Genomic DNA, 27029 nt, shown 5'->3' with positions numbered 1-27029 from the left:
GTGGGAATGCAATCTTGTGCAACCACTGTGGAAGTCAGTGTTTCGGTTTCTCAGGAAATTCGGGATCAACCTACCCCTGGACCCAGCAATACCACTCTTGGGAATTTACCCAAGAGATGTTCTATCACATGTCAAAAGCATTTGTTCAACTATGTTCATAGCAGTATTATTTGTAATAGCCAGAACCTGGAGACAACCTAGATGCCCTTCAATGGAAGAATGGATGAAGAAAGTATGGAATATATACACACTAGAGTACTACGCTGCGGTTAAAAACAATGACTTCTCGAATTTTGCATGCAAATGGATGGAAATAGAAAACACTATCCTGAGTGAGGTATCCCAGACCCAAAAAGAAGAAGATGGGATGTACTCACTCATAATTGGTTTCTAGCCATAAATAGGGGTCACGGAGTCTACAATTGGCGAACCTAAAGAAGCTAAGTAAGAAGGTGAACACAAGGAAAAACATACCGTTATCCTCTTGGATAAGGGAAGTAGACAAAATTGCCGGGGAGAAAAGTGGGATCTTGGGGGTGGGGTGGGAAGGGGGTAAGGGGAGATGGGGAGAGAAAAGGTAGAAAGGAAGGAGGGGGGACTTGGGGAAATAGGAGGATCGGGATAAAGGAAGGTTGGATAGGGGAGCACGGAACCACAATCCTTAGTTAAGGGACCCACTTTAGGGTGGGCAGGAGAATTGACCCTAGAGGGGCTCCCAGGTGCCCAAGCTGAGGTCCCCAGTTAGTTCCTTGGGCAGCTGAGGATAGGGAACCTGAAATGACCCCATCCTAGCGCAATACTGACGAATATCTTGCATATCATCTTAGAACTTTCATCTGGCGAGGGATGGAGATAGAGACAGAGACCCACACTGGAGCACTGGACTGAGCTCCCAAGGTCCCAATGAGGAGCAGAAGGAGGGAGAACATGAGCAAAGAAGTCGGGACCACGAGGGGTGCACCCACCCACTGAGACAGTGGAGCTGATCTACTGGGAGCTCACCAAGGCCAGCTGGACTATTACCAAAAAAACCATGGGATAAAACTGAACTCTCTGATCATGACGAACAATGAGGGCTGATGAGACGCCAAGGACAATGGCACGCACTTTTGATCCTACGCAATCTGCTGGCTTGGTGGGAGCCTAGCCAGTTTGGATGTTCACCTTCCTAGATATGGACGGAGGGGGGAGGACCTAGGACTTACCACAGGGCAGGGAACCCTGACTGCTCTTTGGACTGGAGAGAGAGGGGGAGAGGAGTGGGGGGAAGGGGAGAGGGGTGGGAGGAGGGGGAGAAGAGTGGGAGGAGAGGGAGAAGAGTGGGAGGAGGGGGAGGGAAAGGGGAGGCTGGGAGGAGGTGGAAATTTGTTTTTTTTTTCTTTATTCTTCTTTTATCAATAAAAAAATGTTAAAAAAAAAACAATGACTTCTCGAATTTTGCATGCAAATGGATGGAAATAGAAAACACTATCCTGAGTGAGGTATCCCAGACCCAAAAAGAAGAACATGGTATGTACTCACTCATAATTGGTTTCTAGCCATAAATTGGGGTCACGGAGTCTACAATTGGCGAACCTAAAGAAGCTAAGTAAGAAGGTGAACACAAGGAAAAACATATAGTTATCCTCTTGAATAAGGGAAGTAGACAAAATTGCCGGGGAGAAAAGTGGGATCTTGGGGGTGGGGTGGGATTGGGGTAAGGGGAGATGGGGAGAGAAAAGGTAGAAGGGAAGGAGGGGGGACTTGGGGAAACAGGAGGATCGGGATAAAGGAAGGTTGGATAGGGGAGCACGGAACCACAATTCTTAGTTAAGGGACTCACTTTAGGGTGGGCAGGAGACTTGACCCTAGAGGGGCTCCCAGGTGCCCAAGCTGAGGTCCCCAGTTAGTTCCTTGGGCAGCTGAGGATAGGGAACCTGAAATGACCCTATCCTAGCGCAATACTGATGAATATCTTGCATATCATCTTAGAACTTTCATCTGGCGAGGGATGGAGATAGAGACAGAGACCCACACTGGAGCAATGGTCTGAGCTCCCAAGGTCCCAATGAGGAGCAGAAGGAGGGAGAACATGAGCAAAGAAGTCGGGGCCACGAGGGGTGCACCCACCCACTGAGACAGTGGAGCTGATCTACTGGGAGCTCACCAAGGCCAGCTGGACTATTACCAAAAAAGCATGGTATAAAACTGGACGATCTGAACATGACGAACAATGAGGGCTGATGAGATGCCAAGGACAATGGCACGCAGTTTTGATCCTATGCATTCTGCTGGCTTGGTGGGAGCCTAGCCAGTTTGGATGTTCACCTTCCTAGATATGGACGGAGGGGGGAGGACCTAGGACTTACCACAGGGCAGGGAACCCTGACTGCTCTTTGGACTGGAGAGAGAGGGGGAGAGGAGTGGGGGGAAGGGGAGAGGGGTGGGAGGAGGGGGAGAAGAGTGGGAGGAGGGAGAGAAGAGTGGGAGGAGGGGGAGGGAAAGGGGAGGCTGGGAGGAGGTGGAAATTTATTTTTTTTTCTTTATTCTTCTTTTATCAATAAAAAAAAGAATGAAAAAAAGAAAGAAAAAAATTTTATGTCAATTGTATCAATTTATTTGTTCATGTTTTTTCTCTAATGACCACTACATTTGGTCTTAGAATACATCTCTACATGAGTTAGAAAGACCACTTCTGCCAAATACACAGACAACTAAGGAGGCTTTTTGGTTGGGTGATCTTGAGGCAGTTAGATTACAAAACTCAGCTACTGCAATTTCTACAATGTCAGAATCAGGCAAGGATCATATTTCTTCGGAGCAAAGCACTAAAAGAGATACATGTTGAACCTGTACCAAAATCATTACAGTGTATCTAAAGAGGATTGGTGCTGATTGCTAGGATACTGTTGCCATGGCTTTTTGGTTCTGCTATATTCACTAGAATCTGTGATACAGCTCTTCTCATTAACTACTTAGGACACAGATTGTGTTTGCAAAGTGAAAATTCATACTTGCACTACAGTTCTTAGTGAACACATCTGTGCCCCTAGTCTCCATACCCAAATGTCCCCTTCACTGAAACTCTGAAACATACCAACTCACTGGATAAGCTAAGGATACAGAGCTGAATCTTATCCATCATGGAGTCTGGATCTCTTCTCTCCCTATATAACCCTACAATTCCTGATTAAAATTCCTCTTGTTCTCTTCAGCAAATATCTTTATACCTTCTCCGCTACTGTGATGGCTATTCATATGTAACACTGAGCTCATAAAATGTGATATAAGACAAAGATTCAAGTCTTCTAGAATGAGTAAATAACATAGGCACTCTCAAATTCTCTATCACTATTAGCTAGCAAGAGGTGTGTGTGTTTCTGTGTGTTCAAGTGTACACACACTACAGTAGGTTACACAGTCAGGAACTGGGTAGAATACTACACATCATGATGTGTAATGATATCTCTTCTACAAAAGGACACACCTGCATATGTCCTAATTTCACATAATTAACAGATAACCTTCAGATTCCAGAATACAGATGACATGATTTTAGACAGGACAGTGGTGCACTGTGCAACATTCAACACACTGAAACACAGTGGAATTGCTGCATCCCACTTGACTGACATATCTTGAGACCTCTCTGAGTGCAGATATAAAAGGTTACTGTATGGCATGAGAATCTCAACCGCTGAAGATACAATAGAAGAAATAGACTCTTCAGTCAAAGGAAACATTAAATCTAACAAAAGCTTAACCAAAATATACAAGAAATATGGGACACCAAGAAAAGACCAAACCTAAGACTAATAGGTATAGAAGAAGGAGAAGGAGTTCAACTCAAAAGCACAGAAAATATATTTAATAAAATCATAGAAGAAAACTTTCCCAATCTAAAGAAAGATATGTCTATGAAGATACAAGAAATAAGCTGGGGTAGTGATCCTAATATCTAACAAAATAGACTTCAACCTAAAGCCAATCAAAAGAGACAAAGAAGGACATTTCATATTAGTCACAGGAAAAATTCATCAGGAGGAAATCTCAATACTGAACATCTATGCCCCAAATACAAGGGCACCATCATATAAAAGGAAACACTTCTAAAGCTTAAATCATACATTAAACCCCACACACTAATAGTGGGATACTTCAACACTCCACTCTCACCAATGGACAGGTCTGTCAGACAAAAAAAAAATGAACAGAGAAATAAGGGAACTAACAGATATTATGATTCAAATGGACAACAGATATCTATAGAATATTCCATCCAAACAGAAAAGAATATACCTTCTTCTCAGCACCTTATCAAAAAACAACCACATACTTGGTAACGAAACAAACCTCAACAGATACAAAAAAAATTGGAATAACCCCATGGCTTAAAACTAGAATTCAACAGCAACACTAATTCCAGAAAACCCACAAATATATGAAAATTAAACAATTCTCACCTGAATCAGCAATGACTCGAGGAAGAAATAAAGGGAGAAATTAAAGATTTCCTGAAATTCAATGAAAATGACCACACAACATACCCAAATTTATGGGGCACAATGAAAGCAGTGTTAAAAGGAAACTTCATAGCACTAAACACTTACATAAAGAAGCTGGAAAAATCCCACACTAGTAAATTAACAGAACATTTGAAAACTTTAGAACAAAAGAAGAAAACTCACCCAAGAGAACTATACAGCAGGAAATAAACAAATTGAAAGCTGAAATCAACAAAATAGAAACATAGAAAACAATACAAAGGATCAATGAGACAGAGTTGGTTCTTCAAGAAAATAAAAAAAAATAGACAAACCTTTATCCAAACTAACCAAAAGACAGAGACAGAATATCCAAATTAACAAAATCAGAAATGAAAGGGGAGACATAACAACAGACATGGAGGAAATCCAGAGAATTATCAAATCCAAAGAACCATCATCTACCATGATCAAGTCGACTTTATCCCAGAGATGTAGGGATGGTTCAACATATAAAAATCTGTCAATGTGATCCACCATATAAACAAACTGAATAACACCCACAGCCTCATGTACATACACCATATACCACTCACATTAAAAAAAAAGAAGAGAAACACAAAAGATGGTTGAATGATGAGCCATGTGAGAACTGACAGCAAAGAAGATCCCTGAAGAATTACTGCTCAAAAGAAACAGATGGGCTCTCTGTCTCACAAGAATAGATGTGAGGGGGATGAATGGATGCTTTCCAATTTGTAGCTCTGTTGAGATGTATGCTAAGGGTCTACAAAATATAAATCTCAAAAATCCCATTGTATATATAATTCTAAATATCACAGAAGATTTGTTGGATGCACCAGCAAAATTAAGCTTCATCAGCAAATACTACACCAAAGTAGATGTCTAAGAATGTGCAGACCCCAAAAAGACCACTGTACACCACCTGCTCACACAGAAACTCTTCATGCATCATTCCCTTCTATATCCCACATGGAATTTCTCACTTGATATTTTCTATCCCAAGATTCTATCTCAAGTATGTTCCCAAGTTGAACTTCCATGGCCCTGCCCACTTTATTCCCCATACCTGAAACATGTTCAGTCTCTTAAAACCCCAAGACATCCCAAAGGACCAGGAGTTCTAAGATATAAAGAAATAAGTCCCCTCTATCGAGAAATGTAAGTTTTCTTCTGTTAATGTTTCCTACATTCTGCCAGACTTTGTTGACTCCCCGTGGGAGCCCTTACCATTTGGAAGGATTAGATGGGGTGGAATAGGAGGAAAATGAGGACGGGTAGGAAGAGGGGTGGAAGGGAGAACTGTGATTGGAATGTAAATAAAATTTTTTAAAAATTATTTTAAAATAAGAAAAGCAAAATTAACACTCAAAAAATGTTTTCTCCATTCTCCACTGGACTGATGACTGTTCAGAGGTGGTACCATGATAACCAAAGGGTGGTGGGACAGTAAGTGTAGTACGTGTTCCTTATAGTGGGGGACACTTGTTTGTTCCCAGCTGCCCAGACCATGAAATAGTCACACAGAAACTATATAATTTGCAATACTGTTCAGCCAATAGCCTAAGCATATTTCTGGCTTACTATTATATCTTAAATTGATCAATTTCTATTAATATGTATATTACCATAAGGTCGTGGCCTACTGACAAAGTTTCAGTGTGCTCCAGCACAGGTGTTTGTCCCCGATAGAGGCTACATGGCTTTTTGTGACTCCACCTTCTTTTCTCCCAGCATTCAGTTTAGTACCCTCCTTCCCCCACCTAGCTCTACTCTGACCTACCACAGGCCAAGGCAGCTTCTTTATTCATTAACCAATAAAAGCAACACATATACAGAAATATTTCCTACACCAGTCCCTCATCAAGAAAATTTCCTTATGCAAGAGATGAAGACCATTAAAAAGTTACATTACATATACAATTACAAATACAACAAACCAAAATGCAGAGTTGTGGAGCTCAGTCACAATAGATACATCTACAAAACAAGTCGTGCATTGTGAAAGAGGGGAAGAAAGATTGTTGGAGCCAATGGATCAGGGAGTTTGTTTTGAGATTGTGTCTCCTACTAATGTCAGAAGCAATATATATAAAGTTTCACCAACACAGCAACCTAAACTTGAGCTGGACAAGGACAACAAGATAGACATGCCATAGTGAATGGGAGAAAGCCCATGAGGCCTCAACTCTACATAAATGACTATAAGGAACTAGGGATTCTGAGAGTGGGGGAATAGTCTTCCCCAAGGAAGAAAACATGAATTGATTATTCAATACCAATGCTCAGCTCTACAAACATACATATAATCACATTATACAGAATAAGCAGGTTATGCCAAAAATATATTCATGCATATACACTGATGTATATATAATTAATGTAAAAATAAGCCATGGATTTGAAAGAGAACAAGGAGGGGTACATGGGAGGGTTTAGGGAAAGGGAAAGAAGGGGAGAAAATGAAATATTATAACCAAAAAGGTTAATGAAAAAAAACAAGATGATCTCTTGAGATCTAAAAAACTGTCATCAATGGAAAAATTAGCAGATACTCTTTCAATTTTTCTGTCACCATCGGCTAGTGATGTACTTGTCACATATGTAGCTCAGAAAGGAACATTCTGAAAGATGATTCTCATTATGAACAGATGAAGACAACTATTTCCCAGACGAATACGTCCCCAAAATAATATAATCAACACATAATGCTCAGAGCCCATAACACAAATAGAGCAATTTCAGTCAGAAGAGCATGTGGCACACAGGGGACATAAAGTGGAATTGATATATACCACAGGAATCCCTTGAGACCTCCTGTCCAAGATAAGAAACAAGAACCAGACATACTTACGTGGAATTGAAAACTCAAGCGGATCACTAGGCAGTGACCACAAGTAGGAACTGTGTTTGAGAGAGCCAAAGCATCTGTAGGTCCTCCTGTGCCCTGGCCTCATGGGGGAGATGAGGAATGTGCTGTGGTCCTGATGTGAGCAGTTCTGGGGAAAGGAGGCATTTCCACCTCTGCAGAGGATGAAGGTGTCAAAGGAAGACTGTGTGTCACAGAGGAGAGTTACATTTCTTTCTGAGATTTCCTGAGGTCCTGCATCAGCAGAAAGGAATGGCTTCTCATTGTAAATGCCTAGAAGTAACAAGATTCTATTAGCTGGTCTTTGTGACATGGGCCTTTAATCCTAGCACTCAGGAGGCAGAAGCAGGTAGATCTTTTTGAGTTTAAAAACAACCTGCTTGTCCCCAGATAAGGCTCCTAGCAATAGTGAAAAGGGTACCTGCACTGGCCATATACTGTAATCAGATTGGTGACCACCCTAACTGTCATCAGAGAGCCTTCACCTAGTAACTGATGGAAGCAGATGCAGAGATCCACAGCCTAGCACTGTTCCCAGCTCTGGAAGTCCCCTGAGAAAGAGGGGAAGTATTGTATGATCCAGGGGGTCAGGGTCATGATGGGGGAGCCCACAGAGATAGCTGACCTGAGTTCATGTGAGACCATGGACCCTGGACGAACAGTTAGGGAGCCTGCATGGGAGCAGCCTAGGCACTCTGCATGTTGTGTAGTTGTGTAGTTTGGTCTGTTTGTAAGGCTCCTAGCAGTGAGATCATGACCTGTCCCTGGCACTTAGCTGACTTTTGGGAAACTGTTCCCATGCTGGATTACTATTGCTAATCTATAAGGATCACAAAACATGTTGGTATTATTTTTCATGAACCAGGACCACAGAAAGGCTCTACTTAGACAGAAAGCCCCTGTCAGTTCCTGTGAATTCCATCCCTTAGGCAATATAATCACCACTCAGAAGGGAGGCTGCAATATGGTCAGGACAGACTGAGGGTCACACACCAAAGCAGAAGGTCAGAATCTTAGTTGGTCAAGTTCTTGCCTAATACGCCTAATATACACAGTGCCCTGTGTTCTATCTCTGTCAGCGTATTTATGGTGTCATTCTTCAGGTCAACAGCACTATGAGTAGAAGGATAGAAGAGAGATCATAAATTCAAGATTATGCTTGGTTACACAGTAAATTCAAGGTTAATCTGAGATATGTGAGAACTTGTCTCAAGAAAACTAAAAATCAAGTTTTCAAGAAAATCAAGTTGTCAAGAAAAATGGAAATTGAAAAGGAAATGAGGAAAGGAGAGAAGAGTAGAGAGAAGAGATCACTATAATGGAGCAGCGATGCAAAGCAGGGCCTGGGATGGGGCATATATGGTTAGTTAGGTTGGATCAGAGACTGAGCCTGAAGGACAGTGTTCTTGGGCAGTTACTCACCTGTCACCACCAGCTCCAGAATGTCACTACTTCGTGATAATTCACCTCTCCTAATGTATTCACAGTAGTAAAACCCAGCGTTACTCTGTATTATATTCTTCAGAGTGAATTCAAACACCTCCTGGGCTCCCTGTGGGGTACCATAATACCACACAGTACTGGGTACAAGACGGACTAGACGCACAATGGTCACTCCTGGGGGGATCCTGCAGAAGATGGTCACATCACTGCCTCTGGAAACCACAGCTCCTGGAACAGCCCAGATGGAAGGCTGGGGTGGTGGCCCTGGAGGGACACAGGAAAAAGTGCTAATAAACCGCTATCAGGAGTGCCAAGGACTACAGAGTAACTCCCACAACCATTGTAATCAACAAAATGCCCCACAGACAAGCCCACAGGCCAGTATGGTGAGGACAATTCCTCAGTTGATGTCCCTTCTTGCCAGAGGACTCTAGCTTGTGTCCTGTTGAAAGAAAACTAAAGGGGAAAAAGTGTCATCATTTTCAGAATTGAGCTTCCGGCCTAGTTCCAAAGGACTAATCTCATTACTATTCCCAAACAATGCCAGAATAACCCTCGTACCTTAACGCTATCAGTGGCGTCTCTCCTTGTGTCCTATCAGCCCAGGAATGAACCCTATGGGCTGCCATTCTTACCACCAAATCATCCCATTTCTCTGGGTTATTCAATAGGAAATCCATTCAAATCAATGACCTATGTCTGACTTTGTCTCTTGTGTCCATGAAAAACCCAAACACTATTCCCACCTCCAAAGTCACACAAAGCCTGGGAGCCTCTGAAAATAAATGAATCCCATCTATGCAACACACACACTAGACAGTATTTTATTCAACTCTGTCTCATGGATGGCAAGCCTTAGCAAGGGCAGAATCAGTAAGAGAGCAAGGCGAAGCCCAAATGAGAAGAGATAGGAGGAAAAGGGAAACAAATTCAAAATCAAATATCTATATCCTCAGGAGGACACATGTGTGCAGTTGCCCCCTCCTCTGTGCCATTTATTCAATATCCTTCTGAGACACATATCATGCAGGCTTTACTGGAGCACAGTCGAGAATCCCCACCCCAGAGATGGCTACAGTCGTAAGTACGGATCATTAAGTAAGTGTGCCAGTGGCTGCCAGTGAAAAGTCCCATCTCAGGATCTGCATAAGATGCTTCAAGCTCCTCCCATGCTACGCCCAAGCCAACTTAGTTCCCCAGGGCAAAAACAGAGAACAGACTCACCATACTGTGCCCAGGTCCTCTGCAACATTAAAAACACTGAAAATAGAGCAAAAGACTGATGAGGGAAATCTGTCCTGTTATAAACTGACCCAGATCCCAGAGCTCCGATCAAAAGACCAGGTCCCGATGGGCAGGCTGAAGTCAAGGGAGACTCCTCAAGCCACCAGACCAGGTCTTCATAGAGGAAGAGTTTTATGAGAGGAGCCCAGGTTATAAAACTGGGACTCTGTATTCACTACCACGATAGTTAAAAATGATGACCCCTGGCACACTTACCAAGTCCAGAAAGAGCAGCTCCAAGGACCATGGCAGTGTCTCATGCCAGATTTCCACAGAAACAGCACGTGAACTGGTGATAGAGTCTGCACAGTGGGACACAACTACGGGATAGAACAAACTGTAGCCCGGAATGCTGTCAGGATGAGGACACCTAGTACAAACAGAAAGTGGATATGCTCTTTCTCAAGACTTGATGCTGACACAATTCAAAACCAAAGCTCAGAGCTAAGCAACAGTTCCTCTATATACTTCCTTTACTGTTTTTTTTATCTTTGGTGCATATTTATTTTTGTTGGTTTTTTCATTTAAGTTTATTTTTTATTGAATTATACTTTTTTGACTTCCCTCCCTGCCTCTTCCTTCCCCTTCAACCCTCTCCCAAGGTCCTCATGCACCCAATTTACTCATGAGATCTTGTCCTTTTATACTTCCCATGTAGATTAGATCCATGTATGTCTCTCTTAGGGTCCTCATTGTTGTCTATGTTCTCTGGGATTGTGATTTGTAGGCTGGTTTTCTTTGTTTTATGTTTAAAAACCACTTTTGCGGGATTACATATGATAATTATCGTTCTGGGTCTGGGTTACCTCACTCAATATGATGTTTTCTAGCTCTATCCATTTTCCTGCAAATTTCAAGATGTCATTATATTTTCTGCTGTGTAGTATTCCATTGTGTAAATGTACCACATTTTCCTTATCCATTCTTCAGTCAAGGGGCATTTAGGTTGTTTCCAGGTTCCGGGTATGACAAACAATGCTGCTATGAGCATAGTTAAGCACATGTCCTTGTGACACAATTGAGCATCTGGTGTGGGAGGTCCTTCTGTCTATGCGTTGTTTTGGAGCCTGTCCTGGAACTAGCTCTTGTAGATTAGGCAGGCCTCAAACTCACAGAGTTCTACCTGCTTCTGCCTCCTGAGTGCTAGGATTAAAAAGGGTAAAGTCTTCAAAGACACAGAGTACAGTTCTGGCCATCCAGCTGGGTGTCCCCCCAGCTACTGGCTTTCTCTATTTACCCCATCCCATCTTGCCCCGAAGCACTCCTCTCCGTCTGCGGGGGCCTTGGATCCCCCAACTCTGGGGAGACAGTGGTGAGTACTCGTGCCTCAAGGGCTTCTTTGTTCCACATGACCCTGCCTGCCCCGAGACTGCCCTTTTGTCTGTGAGGACCTTGGCCCATCAAGAGGCCCTGCTTCTGTACTGAGGAAACCCATCTGGAGTGGTGAGTGTGTGGCTGCCTGGCCAGAGTCCCCAGAATGGAGTACAGGCCCCCTCCAATTACCTAAATATTTCTGGCCATACAGTGGGGCATCTCTTCAGCTACTGGCTTTCTTTATTTATCTCACCCCATCTTGCCCCCAAGCACTCCTTTTCATCTGTGGGGTCCTTAGATTCACCAGCACAGCCTACTTCAGGGAAGAGGGGATCTAAGAGCCAGCCCTAGTGCTGAGGGGACCTAAGAGAGGGCAGACAAAAAAATCCCAAGTACACAGTCAGCCACAGCAAAGATTGGACCAAGATGCCAAGACTCTCCTGGCTACATTTGAAGGAAGAGATGGGGAGGTGTCAATGCAAGAACATTCCTCCAACAACCTGAAAAAACAACATGATAACACCAAAATCCAGAGATCATGCAACCAGAAGACTAGAACACCATAACCAAAAAGAAGTAGAAGAAATCGACTTTAAACGTAACCTTATGAAAATGATGGAGGCTCTTAAACAGGATGTGAAAAGCTTCCTTAAAGAAATGGAAGAGAAGACAAACAAAAAGTTAGAAGAAATTAATAAATCCCTCAAAGATACCCAAGAAGACCAAGAAAAAGCAATCAAACAGGTAAAGGAAATAGTTAAAGACTTCAATACTGAAATGGAGGTGTAAAGAAAACACAAACCGAGGGATGGCTGGATATGGAAAATCTGGCTAAATGAACAGGAACTACAGAGACAAGTATAACCAACAGAATATAAAAGATAGAAAAAAGAATCTCAGGCACTGAAGATACTATAGAGGAAATAAACTCACTGATCAAAGAAAACAGTAAATCCAACAAATTCCAGGAAATCTGGGACACCATGAAAAGACCAAACCTAAAAATAATAGGGGTAGAAGAAGGAGAAGAACTCCAGCTAAAAAGTACAGAAAATACATTCAACAAAATTATAGAAGAAAACTTTCCCAACATAAAGAAGGAAATTCCTATGGATGTACAAGAAGTTTATAGAACACAAATTAGACTGGATCAAAAAATCCCTTTCCATATAATAATCAAAACACACAAAAAAATACAGAATAAAGAAAGAATATTAAGAGCCGCAAAGGAAAAGGGTCAGGTAACACATAAAGGTAAACCTATCAGAATGACACCGGACTTCTCTATGGAAAGCATAAAAGCCAGAAGGTCTTGGATAGATGTGCTGCAGACATTAAGAGACCATGGATAAAAGCCCAGATTACTATACCCAGCAAAACTTTCTTTCACCACCAAGGAAGAAAACAAGATATTCCAGGATAAAAACAGATTTAAACAATATGTAGCCACAAACCCAGTCTTACAGAAAGTACTAGAAGGAAAACCACAAACCAAGGAAGCCAACAACACCCATAATAACACAGACATCTGACAACCCTCCACCAGCACAACTCAAAGAAGGGAAACACATAAAAACAACTGTAGTAATAAGGGCGGCGGCGGGGCTGCATCCCCAGCTGCCTGCTCGGCTAGCTTATGCCCCGAAATAATTACACAGACACTGTATTCATTTAATCACTGCTTGGCTCATTTCTTTCTACCTGGCCTCTTCTAGGCTAACTCTCGCACCTGGACTAGCCCATTTCTTATCATCTGTGTAGCACCGGTCTTACCGGGAAGATTCTAGCCTAAGTCCATCCTGGGTCGGAGCTTCAGAGCTTCATCGCGTGTGTCTGCCCAGGAGCCAGGAGCATGGCGTCTCTCTGAGGCGTCTGCTCCCGAGAGGAGAGCTGTCGAGTCTGCCCTCACTTCCTCTTCCTCCCAGCGTTTTGTTCTGTTTACTCTTCCCACCTATCTCCTAACCAATGAGAGCCAAGCAGTTTCTTTTTATTTAACCAATGACCTTCCTCCATCAAACAACTACCAAAAAATAGCCAGAGTTAACAACCACTGGTCATTAATATCACTTAACATCAATGAACTCAATTCACCTATAAAAAGGCACAGACTAAGAGATTGGATACAAAAACAGGATCCAACATTCTGCTGTTTACAAGAAACACACCTCAACTTCAAAGACAGACACTACCTCAGAGTAAAGGGTTTGGAAAAGGTTTTCCAAGCAAATGGATCTAAGAAACAAGCAGGTGTGGCTATACAAATATCTAACAAAATTGATTTCAAACTAAAATCAATCAGAAGAGATGGAGATGGACACTTTATACTCATAACAGGAACAATTCATCAGGATGAAGTCTCAATCCTGAATATCTATGCTCCTAATACAAAAGTACCAACATATGTAAAAGAAATATTACTAGAACTCAAAGCACACACCAAACCCCACACACTAATAGTAGGAGATTTCAACACTCCTCTCTCACCAATGGACAGGTCAACCAGACAGAAACTTAATAGAGAAATAAGAAAACTAACAAATATAATGAATCAAATGAACTTAACAGACATCTATAGAACATCCTACTCAAATAAAAAAGACTATACCTTCTTCTCAGCATTTCATAGAACCTTCTTGAAAATTGATCACATACTCGGTAACAAAGCAAACATCCACAGACACAAAAAAAAATTGTACTGTGTACTATTGGATCACCATGGAATAAAGTTAGAATTCAACAACAATGCTACCCCCAGAAAGCCTACAAACTCATGGAAACTGAAAAGCCAACTACTGAACCACCCCTGGGTCAAGGAAGAAATAAAGAAAGAAATTAAAGTCTTCCTTGAATTCAATGAAAATAAAGACACAACATACCCAAACCCATGGGACACAACGAAAGTAGTGCTAAGAGGAAAGTTCATAGCACTAAGAAAATGGAGAAAGCTCTAGAAAAAAAAGAAGTAGACTCACCCAAGAGAAGTAGAAGATGGGAAATAATCAAACTGAGGGCTGAAATCAACAAAATAGAAACACAGAATACAATCCAAAGAATCAATGAAACAAAGAGCTGGTTCTTTGAAAAAAATCAACAAGATTGACAAACCCCTATCCAAACAAAACAAATGGCAGAGAGAGAACACACTAATATACAAGATCAGAAATGAAAGGGGGGACATAACCACAGACACTGAGGAAATTCAGAAAATCATATGTCTTACTACAATAGCCTGTATGCCACAAAATTGGAAAATGTAAAAGAAATGGACTGTTTTTAGATAAATACCATATACCAAAATTAAATCAAGACAAGGTGAACAATTTAAATAGACCTATAAGTCATGAAGAAATAGAGCAGTCATCAAAAACTTCCCAACCTAAAAAAAACCCAGGATCAGATGATTTTTTTTTGTCATTTAAAAAGTTTATTAAGTAGAACAACATGTAGGGCTGGAGAAATGGCTCAGTGGCTAAGAGTACATATTGTTTATGCTGAGGATCTGAGATCACAACCACCTGTGTGGTGTCCCCTACAGGTCTCCGTAGGTGCTGTAAGCATGTGCACATACCCACAAACAGACACAGACACAGATATACAAAATCTAAACTAATCGTTTAAGAGAACAACATGGTGTGATGTGTTTAAAATTCTGTTTGAAATGCAATGGGGTATGGTTACTGTTTTTAATATTTTTTTTAAATCTTTTTTTTATTGAGAAAATGAGAAAGAAAAAACAAGTTTCCACCTCCTCCCAGCCTCCCATTTCCCTCATCCTCCTCCCACCCTTCTCCCCCTCCTCCCACCCTTCTCTCCCTCCCCCCACTCCTTTCCCCCTCCCTCTCCAGTCCAAAGAGCAGTCAGGGTTCCCTGCCCTGTGGTAAGTCCTAAGGACCAGATGGTTTTAATGCAGAATTCTACCAGAACTTCCAAGAAGAGCTAATGTGTTTCACATAATAGAAACAGAAGAGTCATTGTCAAACTCTTTTTATGAAGCTACAGTTACCCTGATACCAAAGCCACACAAAGACTCAACCAAGAAAGAGAATTACAGATCCATCTCACTTATGAACATCAGAGCAAAAATTCTCAATAAAATCATGGCAAACTGAATCCAAGAACACATCAAAAAATATCCATTATGATCAAGTAGGCTTCATACCAGAGATACAGGGCTGGTTCAACATATAAAAATCTATCAATGTGGGAGCTGGAGAGATGGCTCAGAGGTTAAGAGCACTGCCTGCTCTTCCAAAGGTCCTGAGTTCAATTCCCAGCAACCACATGGTGGCTCACAACCATCTGTAATGAGGTCTGGTGCCCTCTTCTGGGCTGCAGGCATACACACAGACATAATATTGTATACATAATAAATAAATATAAAAAAAATCTATCAATGTAATCCACCATATAAATAAATTGAAAGAAAAAAAACATGTGATTGTTTCATTAGATGCTGAAAAAAACATTTGACAAAATTCAACACCCCTTTATGATAAAGGTCTTGGAGAGATTAGTGATACAAGGTTCATACCTAAATATAATAAAAGCAATATACAGCAAGGCGAAAGCTAGCATCAAATTAAATGGAGAGAAACTTAAAGCCATTCCACTAAAATCAGGAACAAGACAAGGCTGTCCACTCTCTCCATACCTCTTCAATATAGTACCTGAAGTTCTAGCAATAACAATAAAACAACATAAGGAGATCAAGGGGATTCGAATTGGAAAGAAGGCACACTTTCGTTATTTGCAGATGATATGATAGCGTACATAAGCGACCCCAAAAACTCTACCAAAAAACTCCTACAGTTGATAAACACATTCAGTAATGTGGCAGGATACGAGATCAACTCAAAAAAAATCAGTAGCCCTCTTATACTCAAAGAATAAAGAAGCAGAGAGAAAAATCAGAGAAACTTCACCTTTCAAGATAGCCACAAATAGCATAAAGTATCTTGGGGCGACACTAACCAAGGAAGTGAAAGATCTATTTTACATGAACTTTATGTCTTTGAAGAAAGAAATTGAAGAGGATACCAGAAAATGGAAGGATCTCCCATGCTCTTAGATTAGTAGGATCAACTTAGTAAAAATGGCAATTCTACCAAAGGCAATCTATAGGTTGAATGCAATCTCCATCAAAATCCCGACAAAATTCTTTACAGACCTAGAGAGAACAATAATCAACTTTATATGGAAAAACAAAAAAACCCAGATAGCCAAAACAATCCTATACAATAAAAGTACTTCTGGAGGCATTATCATCCCTGACTTTAAACTCTATTACAGAGCTATAGTATTGAAAACAGCTTGGTATTGGCATAAAAACAGAGACATTGACCAATGAAATCGAATCAAAGACATAGATATTAATTCACAAACCTATGAACACCCGATTTTCTACAAAGGAGCTAAAAGTATACAATGGAAGAAACAAAGCAGCTTCACCAAATGGTGCTGGCATAACTGGATGTCAACCTGTAGAAGAATGAAAATAGATCCATATCTATCACCATGCACAAAACTCAAATCCAAATGGATTAAAGACCACAATATAAATCTGTCCACACTGAACCTGATAGAAGAGAAACTGGGAAGTAGTCTGCAACATATGGGCACAGGAGACCACTTCCTACATATAACCCCAGTAGCACAGACAATAAGAGCAACAATGAATAAATGGGACCTCCTGAAACTGAGAAGCTTCTGTAAGCAAAGGACACTCTCACTAAGACAAAAAGGCATCCTACTGAATGGGAGAAGATCTTCACCAACCCCGCAACGCAACAGACAAAGGCAAAGGTCTGATCTCCAAAATATATAAAGAACTCAAGAAACTAGACATTAAACTTCTGAATAACCCAATTAAAAAATGGGGTACTGAACTTAACAGAGAACTTCAAATTGCCAAAAGATACTTAAGGTCATGTTCAACTTCCTTAGCAATCAGGGAAATGCAAATCAAAACAACTTTGAGATACCATCTTACACCTGTCAGAATGGCTAAAATCAAAAACACCAATGATAAGCTATGCTGGAGAGGATGTGGAGTAAGAGGAACACTCATCCATTGCTGGTGGGAATGCAAACTTGTGCAACCACTTTGGAAATCATGTGGTGGTTACTCAGAAAATTGGGAGTCAACCTACCTCAAGATCCAGCAATACCACTCTTGGAAATATACCCAAGAGATGCCCAATCACACTACAAAAGCATTTGTTCAACATAGCAGCATTCCAGAACCTGGAAACAACCTAGATGCCCCTGAACTGGAGAATGGATAAAGAGAGTGTGGCACATTTACACATTAGATTATTATTCAGCAGTGGAAAACAATGACATCGAACAAATTCCGCAGGAGTGGCTCTGAAGGAGCTACTTAGGACAGAGAGGGCCTGAGGAAACAAGCTCCACCAGGAGCAGAAGCCAGGAGCAAATCCAGTCCTGGAAGCCAACCCAGTCCTGGGACACTGGCGGATCAGTATTGAGTCAGTGACCAGATCCAGAGTCAGCAATCTTCACCAGAACAGATACAGGGGAGTAACCACTGAATGAGTGAGCCAGCGCCACAGACAGCTGAGGGTCAGGATGCAAATCTGGGACCTTCAAGGAGTAGACCTAAGCCAGAACCCGAATGGGTCTGGGTGTGAGTCTAGGACCTCCCAGAGACTAGGCCTGAGCCAGGACTTCTGCCAGCCTGAGAATGTGTGAACCTGGGACCTCCAAGGGAATAGGCAGGAACCAGAGATCTCGGCAGGGCCAGGCATGAGTCTGGGTCCTCAGAGGGAGTAGGCCTGAGCCAGGACCTCTTTGGGGCCGGGCATTGGTCTGGGACATCAAAGGAAATAGGCAGGAACCTGGAACTTCTGAGGGTCCAAGTGTGAGTCTGGGACCTCTGAGGGAGTAAGCAAGTCCTCTGTGGGTCTGGGAGCACCCAAGCCTGGGACTTCCAAGGCAGTAAACCAGAGCCAGAAACCTTTCCAGGTCCAACTCCAAGCCAGGGACTTCTATAGGAGGGGTTCCAGACCAGGATTTACAGAAACAAAGCAAAGCCAGCAACCTAGGCTAAAGTAAGCTTGAGGCAGCAAACTCCAAGGGAGCAGAGCAAAGCACAGGAGCATTGAGCTATCTCTAGGAACACAGAGTAACCCACAGGGTAACTAGACCTGTGACACTGACTGTACCATGAGGAACAACCATCTGAGCTTTGGATTCACTGACACCTAGAAGATTATTCAACAGAATCTCAGACAGCCCCAACCACACCTATTAGAGGAAAAGATGAGTAGAAAAGGTAAGATCACATGCTACACTGTAAAGAGTGACACAACCTCAAGACCCTACAACAGCAAGACCTGAACAACCAAATATGGATGGAGCAGAAGAAAATGACTTTAAAAATAACTTCAAGAGAATGTTTGAATTCTTAAAGAGGAAATGAGAAATTTCCTTAAAGAAATGGAGGAAAAGGCAAAAAAAATGGAAGACATTAGCAAATCAATTAAAGAAAACCAAGAAGAAAAAGAAATCAAACATATGAAAGAAACTATTCCAGCCTTGAAAACTGAAATAAAGACAATAAAGAAAACAGAAGTCAAGGAAATTATAGAAACAGAAATCATAAGAAAACAATCAGGAGCCACAAACACAAGCATGAACAGTAGAATACAAGAGATGGAAGAGAGAACCTCAAGCACTGAAGATACAATAGAGGAAATAGACTATTAGTTAAAGAAAACATTAAATCTAATAAGAACTTAACCCAAAATATCCAGGAAATATAGGACACCATGAAAAGGCCAAATCTAAGAATAATATAGAAAAAGGAGAAGTTCAACTCAAAAGCACAGAAAATATATTTAACAAAATCATAGAAGAAAACTTTCCCTACCTAAAAAAAGATATGCCTATGAAGATACAAGAAGCTTACAGAACACCAAATAGACTGGATCCAAATAAAAACTCCTCTCGCCACATAATAATCAAAATACTAAACACAGAGTAAAGAAAGAATATTAAGAGCTACAAAGGAAAAAGGCCAAGTAACATATAAAGGGAGACCTATCAGAATTAAGCCTGACTTCTCATTGGAGACAATGAAAGCCAGAAGTTCATGGTCAAGCATTTTGCAGACATTAAGAGACCACAGATGCCAGACCAGACTATTATACCCAGCAAAACTGTCAATCACCATAGAAGGACAAAACAAGATATTCCATGAAAAATCTAGATTTCACCAATACCTAGCCATAAACCCAGTCCTACACAAAATACTAAAAAGAAAACTCCAACCCAAAGAAATTGGCTACACCAACAAAAACATAGACAGTTGATGGTTTCATAGCAGGAAATCCAAAAGGAGAGAAAAATGCACAAATCAACATCACCAACAATGAAAACTAACTAACAGGAGATAGCAATCACTGGTTATTAATATCCCTTAATGTAAATGGACTCAACTCACCTATAGAAAGGCACAGGCTAACAGAATGGAATCCATCCTTCTTCTGCATGCAAGAAACACATCTCAACCTTAAAGACAGACATCATCTCAGAGTAAAGGGTTGGAAAAAAATATACCAGTCAAATGGAGCTAAGAAACAAACAGGTGTACCTATCCTAATATCTAACAAAATAGACTTCAAACTAAAATCAGTCAAAAGAGACAAAGAAGGATATTTCATATTAGTCACAGGAAAAAAATCCATCAAGAGGAAATTTCAATACTCAACATCTATGCCCCAGATACAAGGGCACCCTCACATGTCAAAGAAATACTTATAAAGCTTAAATCATACCTTAAACCCCACACACTAATAGAGGGAGACTTCAACACTCCCCTCTCACCCCTGGACAGCTCAGTCAGACAGAAAATTAACAGAGAAATAAGGAAACTAACGGATGTTATGACTCAAATGAACTTAACAGACTTCTATAGAATATTCCATCTAAACAGAAAAGAATATATCTTCTTCTCAGCACCTCATGGGACCTCCTCAAAAATTGACCCCACGTTCAGTAAAAAAACAAACCTCAACAAATACAAAAAAAATGGAATAACCCAGTGTACCTTATCAGATCACCATGGTTTAAAGCTAGAAGTCAACAGCAATACTAATTCCAGAAAACCCACAAACACATGGAAAATAAACAACGCTCAGCTGAATCATCAATGAGTCAAGGAAGAAATAAAGGGAGAAATTAAAGACTTCCTAAAATTCAATGAAAATGAACACACAGTATAACCAAATTTATGGGACACAATGAAAGCAGTGTTAAGAGAAAAGTTCATAGCACTAAACGCCTACATAAAGAAGCTATAAAAATCCCACACTAGTGAATTAACAGAACATTTGAAAACTTTAGAACAAAAAGAAGCAAACTCACCTAAGAGAACTAAAAGCAGGAAATAATCAGATTGAGAGCTGAAATCAACAAAATAAAAACAAAAAAAACAATACAAAGAATCAATGAGACAAAGAGTTGGTTTTGTGAGAAAAATCAACAAAATAGACAAACCTTTATTCAAACTAACCAAAAGGCAGAGAGAGAATATCCAAATTAACAAAATCAGAAATGAAAGGGGGACATAACAACAGACACAGAGGAAATACAGAGAATCATCAGGTCATATTTCAAAAACCTGTACTCCACAAAATTGGAAAACTTAAAGGAAATGGACAACTTTCTGGATAAATATCACTTACCAAAATTAAATCAAGACCAGATAAGCAGAGTCTCGTCCGTCCGGAGACTGGCGGCGGCCAGAGCTCAAGCCCATCCGCGGAGGGCAGGCGGCGCGGGAGGGCGGGGCCACTCTGCGCTGCTGCGGACCGCGCTTCTCCTCTGAGCGGCGGCGCGCGCAGCTGTGGGGCGCCGGGGTCTAGCCCGTCCATGACCATGGGCGACAAGAAGAGCCTGACCAGGCCAAAAAGACAAGCGAAACCTGCCGCAGACGAAGGCTTTGGGGATTGTAGCGTCTGCACCTTCAGGAACAGCACCGAAGCCTTTAAACGCAGCATCTGCGATGTGCGGAAAGGCACCTCCACCAGGAAACCTTGCATCAATATAAAAAAATCTGCTGTGCACAATTTTCCATGTACATTTAAAAAAAGACCAGATAAGCAAATTAAACAGACATATAACTGCTGAAGAAATAGAAACAGTCATCAAAAGTCTCCCAACCAAAAAAAGCCCAGGACCAGGCGGTTTCAGCTCAGAATTATACAAGACTTTCTAAGAAGAACTAATACCAATACTCCTCAAATTATTCCATACAATAAATACAGAAGGAACATTGCCAAACTCTTTTTATAAGGCTACAATTACACTGATACCCAAACCACAGGAAGACATTACTAAGAAAGAGAATTACAGACCAATCTTACTCATGAACACTGATGCAAAAATACTAAATGAAATACTGGCAAATCAAATCCAAGAACACATCAAAACCATCATCCACCATGATCAAGCCAGTTTTATCCCAGAGATGCAGGGATGGTACACATATGAAAATCTGTCAACATAATTCACCATATAAACAAACTGAAAAATAAAAACCACATAAGCATCTCATTAAATGCCAAAAAAGCTTTTGACAAAACACAACATCCCTTCATGATAAAGGTCTTGAAGAGAACAGGGATACGAGGAACATATCTAAATATAATAAAGGCAATATACAGCAAGACAACAGCCAACATCAAACTAAATGGAGAGAAACTCCCAACGATTCCACTGAAATCAGAAACAAAACAAGGTTGAGCACTCTCTCCATATCTATTCAATACAGTTCTTGAGGTCCTAGGTAGAGCAATAAGACACCAAAGGGAGATCAAGGGGATACAAATTGGAAAAGAAGAAGTCAAACTCTCACTGTTTGCTGATGATATGATATTTTACATAAGTGATCTCAAAAATTCTACCAAGGAACTTCTACAATTCATAAACACTTTCAGCTATGTAGCAGAATACAAGATTAATTCAAAAAAATCAGTAGCCCTCCTGTACAGATAAAAGGGCTGGGGAAGAAATCAGAGAATCAACATCCTTCACAATAGCCACAAATAGCATAAAATATCTCGGAGTAACTCTAACCAAACAAGTGGAAGACTTGTATGACAAGAAAAATCTCTGAAGAAAGAAATTGAAGAAGACACCAAAAAGTGGAAAGACATCCCATGCTCTTGGGTAGGCAGAATTAACATAGTAAAAATGGCAATCTTACCAAAAGCAATCTACAAATTCAATGTAATGTCCATCAAAATCCCAGCAAAATTCTTCAAAGACCTCGAAAGAATGGTACTCAACTTCATATGGAAAAGCAAAAACCCAGGATAGCCAAAACAATCCTATACAATACCAGGCTGTTTTCAGTGCTGTAGCTGAATTCAAATTCTACTACAGAGCTACAGCACTGAAAACAGCCTGGTATTGGCATAAGAACAGACAGAAGGACCAATGGAACCAAACAGAAGACCCGGATATCAATTCACACATCTTTGAACACCTAATTTTTGATAAAGAAGCAAAAAATATCAAATGGAAAAGAGAAAGCATATTTAACAAGTGGTGCTGGCATAACTGAATATCGACATGTAGAAGAATGAAAATAGACCCACATCTATCACCATACACAAAACTTAAGTCCAAATGGATCAAAGACCTCAACATAAAGCCAGCCACATTGAACCTTATGGAAGAGAAAGTGGAAAGTACACTTGAACACATTGGCACATGATACCACTTCCTAAATAGAACCCCAGCAGCACAGACACTAAGAGAAACAATTAATAAATGAGATCTCCTGAAACTGAAAAGCTTCTGTAAAGCAAAGGACACAGTCAACAAGACAAAATGACAGCCTACAGAATGGGAAAAGATCTTCACTAACCCCATATCAGACAGAGTTCTGATCTCCAAAATATACAAAGAACTCAAGAAATTGGACACCAAAAGATCACATAATCCAATAAAAAAAAATGGAGTACAGACCTAAACAAAAAACTCTCAACAGAGGAATCTAAAATGGCTGAGAGACACTTAAAGAAATGTTCAACATCCTTGGTCATCAGAGAAATGCAAATCAAAACATCTCTGAGATTCCATCTTACAACTGTAAGAATGGCCAAGATCAAACACACTGATGACAACTTATGCTAGAGAGGTTGTGGGAAAAGGGAACACTTCTGCATTGCTGGTGGGAATGCAAGCTGATACGACCCCTTTGGATGTCAGTGTGGTGATTTCTCAGAAAATTAGAAAACAACCTTCTTCAAGACCCAATACTACTTTGGGGTATATATCCAAAGAATGCTCAATCGTGCCACAAGGACATGTGCTCAACTATGTTCATAGCAGCTTTGTTTGTCGTAGTCAGAACCTGGAAACAATCTAAATGTCCCTCGATAGAAGAATGGATAAGAAAAATGTGGTACATTTACACAATGGAGTATTACATAGCAGAAAAATAAAGACAGCTTAAATTTTGCAGGAAAATGGATGGAGCTGAAAAACATTATTTTGAGTGAGGTAACCCAGACACAGAAAGACAATTATCACATGTACTCACTCATAGGTGGTTTTTAAACATAAAGCAAAGAAAACCAGCCTACAAACCACAATCCCAGAGAACTTAGACAACAATGCGGACACTAAGAGAGACTTACATAGATATAATCTACATGGGAAGTAGAAAGTAGAAAAAGACAAGATCTCCTGAGTAAATTGGGAGCATGGGGACCTTGGAGGAGGGTTGAAGGGGGGGGAGGCAGGGAGTGAAGCAGAGAAAAGTGTAGAGCTCAATAAATATCAATTAGGGGCTAGAGAGATGGCTCAGAGGTTAAGAGCATTGCCTGCTCTTCCAAAGGTCCTGAGTTCAATTCCCAGCAACCACATGGTGGCTCACAACCATCTGTAATGCAGTCTGGCAATTTAAAAAGGAATGAAGTAAACATTTACATAGAAGCATATTTTCTAGTTAACTGTAGATTATTCACTAATGTAAAATAAAAACATGTTAATTCTCACATATGCAATAGAAAAAAAAGAAAAGGTAAGAAGTCACTGGTGGATATTCTGCTGCTTCTTTGATCTTTCAGGTTCTTACCCCAATATCTGACTTCCAATTTTTAATTGATTAAAAAATAATTAGTTAAGCCTTCATCTGAGCATTGTGGATCACATCTGTAAACACAGCATTCAGATGTCTGAGACATAATAATGCAAGTCCAATGCCAGCCTAGACTATTTAGCAGAATCCTATCTTGAAAACAAGGCTTCGGGGTAGGATAGTAGATTAGATAATTCTGCTTGTAAGCCAGTGAGCAAGATAGTCAGAACTAGAGGAAAATAGACTGATCCAAAAGAAAAAAGAGAGAAAGGACTTTGATAATCCACAAAGTAAATGAAATATATGAAAAAATGTAGAACAAAGATGAGCTACACAGGTTCAGTGGTCAAATACTGCTTCAGTTGGGCAGGACAGCTCCCTAGTAGCAGAATAGTAAGCAAAAGCCGCTTCCAAATGATAAAACAGATGAAAGATAAGAAGTTCTGTTTTCAAGATAGACCCACAGCTAACACAAACCTCAAATCCAGTTTTGGGGTTTGGACAGACCTGCAGCTACTCAGGTGACCCAGAGACCCAGAGTCCTGTCAGCTGCCTAATTGGGACCCTCCAGTTGCTCTGTCTAATCTTAAAATATGGGACTTATCCATAAAACCAAAGGAAACTTGTTCCAAGCTCTTTAACCAAACCTCTGAGTGTACCATCCATCAGCAGAATAAGAGAAGTTGTGGGTGGAATCTGTGTCCTCAAATACCAGAAAAACAGAAGAAATCAAGATCACAACCCCACTATGGATTAACCACATTCTGAACATGTAAACACCTCTACAGAAAGAAGACTTGAACCACGAAGGAAGGGAGGGAGGGAAGGAGGGAGGGAGGGAGAGAGGGAGGGAGGGAGGGAGGGAGGGAGGGAGGGAGGGAGGGAGGGAGGGAGGGAGGGCGGGCATTCAACCAATGAATTAATTTCAGGTGTACAAATCCCAATGAAGAAATATAAACAACCAGAAAAATCAAACTAACATTTCACCTCCAAAAAATATAAGTCCCATAGTAATGCCACCTAGCTAGAATGACCTGGGAAAATTCTCAGACAAAGAATTCAAAAGAAGGTTATAAATATGCCCAAACAACTCAAAAAGGATGAAGGAATAAATGAAATAGGGAAGTCAATCCAAAACATGAAAATAAGAGTTGCGCTTTCGAGAAAATCTAAATTACAACTATACTGGGAAAGAAAAACTCAATGAGCTCTTAAAAACCTCAGTGGAGGGCTTGGAGAGATGACTCAGCTGTTAATGTTATGGAGTCTCTGACCATAGACTCAACTCAATTATAATTAAAGGATTTATTGATTAGCTGCTAGCAAGATGACAGCCTTAAAGCCAAATCTCAGGCAAGTTGTGAAGGAGGGGTATGATGAAGGGTTTTTAAAGAAGAAAACCACAAGAAGACCTTCAATATCTATGCAAAGAAGTAAAAACTTACCTTTCTGCCAAGTTAAGGGGTTAAAAAAAACTCAAAAGAATCTTTAGGTATCTATGTAATCAAGTTACAGAAGCCAAAAAAAGCAGTTAGACATATCATAACAAGTAGATGGTCACATATGAACATTTCTGGCTGGGGGGTCATTGAGTCGGGGTTATTGAGAACTTATATTCCAGGTACTGGAGTCAGAGACCAATGTTAGTGAGTACCAAGATGGATGCCTATCATAAAATGGAGTTTCTTTAGCCATCACAGTTAAGAGCACTGACTGCTCTTCCAGAGGACTCAGGTTCAATTCCCAGCACCAATAAGGTGGCTCACAACTGTCTGTAACTCCAGTTCCAGAGGAACCAGTACCTTTCTTATGGCCTCCATGGGTACCAGGAGTACAAGAGATATAGAACATATATGCAGGCAAGACATCTATACAAATAAAATTTATAGAAAAGAAAAAGCTCAACGTGAAACCTAACCAGCAGAATGGATCAGATCAAAATCAGAGGATCAGAAGCTGAAGAAAAATAGAAACTGGATCATCCAGTACAGATCAATGCAATTTTCTTAATTTTTTAGATTTATTTATCTTATTTTCTATATGTGAATGTTTTGCCTGCATGTGTGGATGTGTACCAGATGAATGCCTAATGCCCATACAAGACAGAAGAGGGTGTCAGATCCTCTGGAACTGGAATAACATCTGATTTTTTGACAGAAAAGTTTAAAACCCAAGAGGTGTGGTAGTGCACACTTTCATTCTCAGCTCTTGAGAGGCAAAGGCAGAGCCATCTCTTTGAGGCCAACTTAGTCTACATAGAGAGTTCCAGGACAGCCAGGACTACATAGTGAGACATGGTCTCACAAAAACAAAATTGATAATAGGAATAATAATAAACTAAAGGAGAAATAAAATATTTCTAGGATATCAACATTAAATATGATCACTGTAAAATATTACTTTGTGTAAAGGTGTAAAGATGTGTATTTAACTATGGAACAACACTAGAGAAATTCCTAGGAATCCACAAGGATGACCCCAGCTAAGTCCCTAAGCAACAGAGGAGAGGGTGCCCGAGCTG

The 27029-nt window shown here is 40.6% G+C and overlaps 1 protein-coding gene across 3 annotated transcripts in view; it reads right to left on the bottom strand.

Moving 5' to 3' along the window:
• Positions 1-10465, bottom strand: part of LOC142831853 (leukocyte immunoglobulin-like receptor subfamily A member 3) — a 78904-nt gene extending 68439 nt beyond the window's left edge. For 2 of the 3 annotated variants that reach the window (XM_075942272.1, XM_075942285.1), the window contains exons 1-4: positions 10297-10465; positions 10021-10056; positions 8776-9060; positions 7339-7626 (exon numbers count right to left, since the gene is read on the bottom strand). In XM_075942272.1, coding sequence (XP_075798387.1) covers positions 7339-7626; positions 8776-9060; positions 10021-10056; positions 10297-10327 — 640 coding nt within the window. In that variant the 5' untranslated portion in view covers positions 10328-10465. The remainder of the gene's footprint in view (positions 1-7338; positions 7627-8775; positions 9061-10020; positions 10057-10296) is intronic. The other variant, XM_075942279.1, reaches the window with a different exon arrangement.
• Positions 10466-27029: the final 16564 nt, after the last annotated feature.

Source organism: Microtus pennsylvanicus, chromosome 1, assembly GCF_037038515.1.
Source record: "Microtus pennsylvanicus isolate mMicPen1 chromosome 1, mMicPen1.hap1, whole genome shotgun sequence".
NCBI classification, from domain to species: domain Eukaryota; kingdom Metazoa; phylum Chordata; class Mammalia; order Rodentia; family Cricetidae; genus Microtus; species Microtus pennsylvanicus.
Note: the sequence above shows the minus strand (reverse complement) of the source record. Positions and strands in the feature narration are given on the sequence as shown.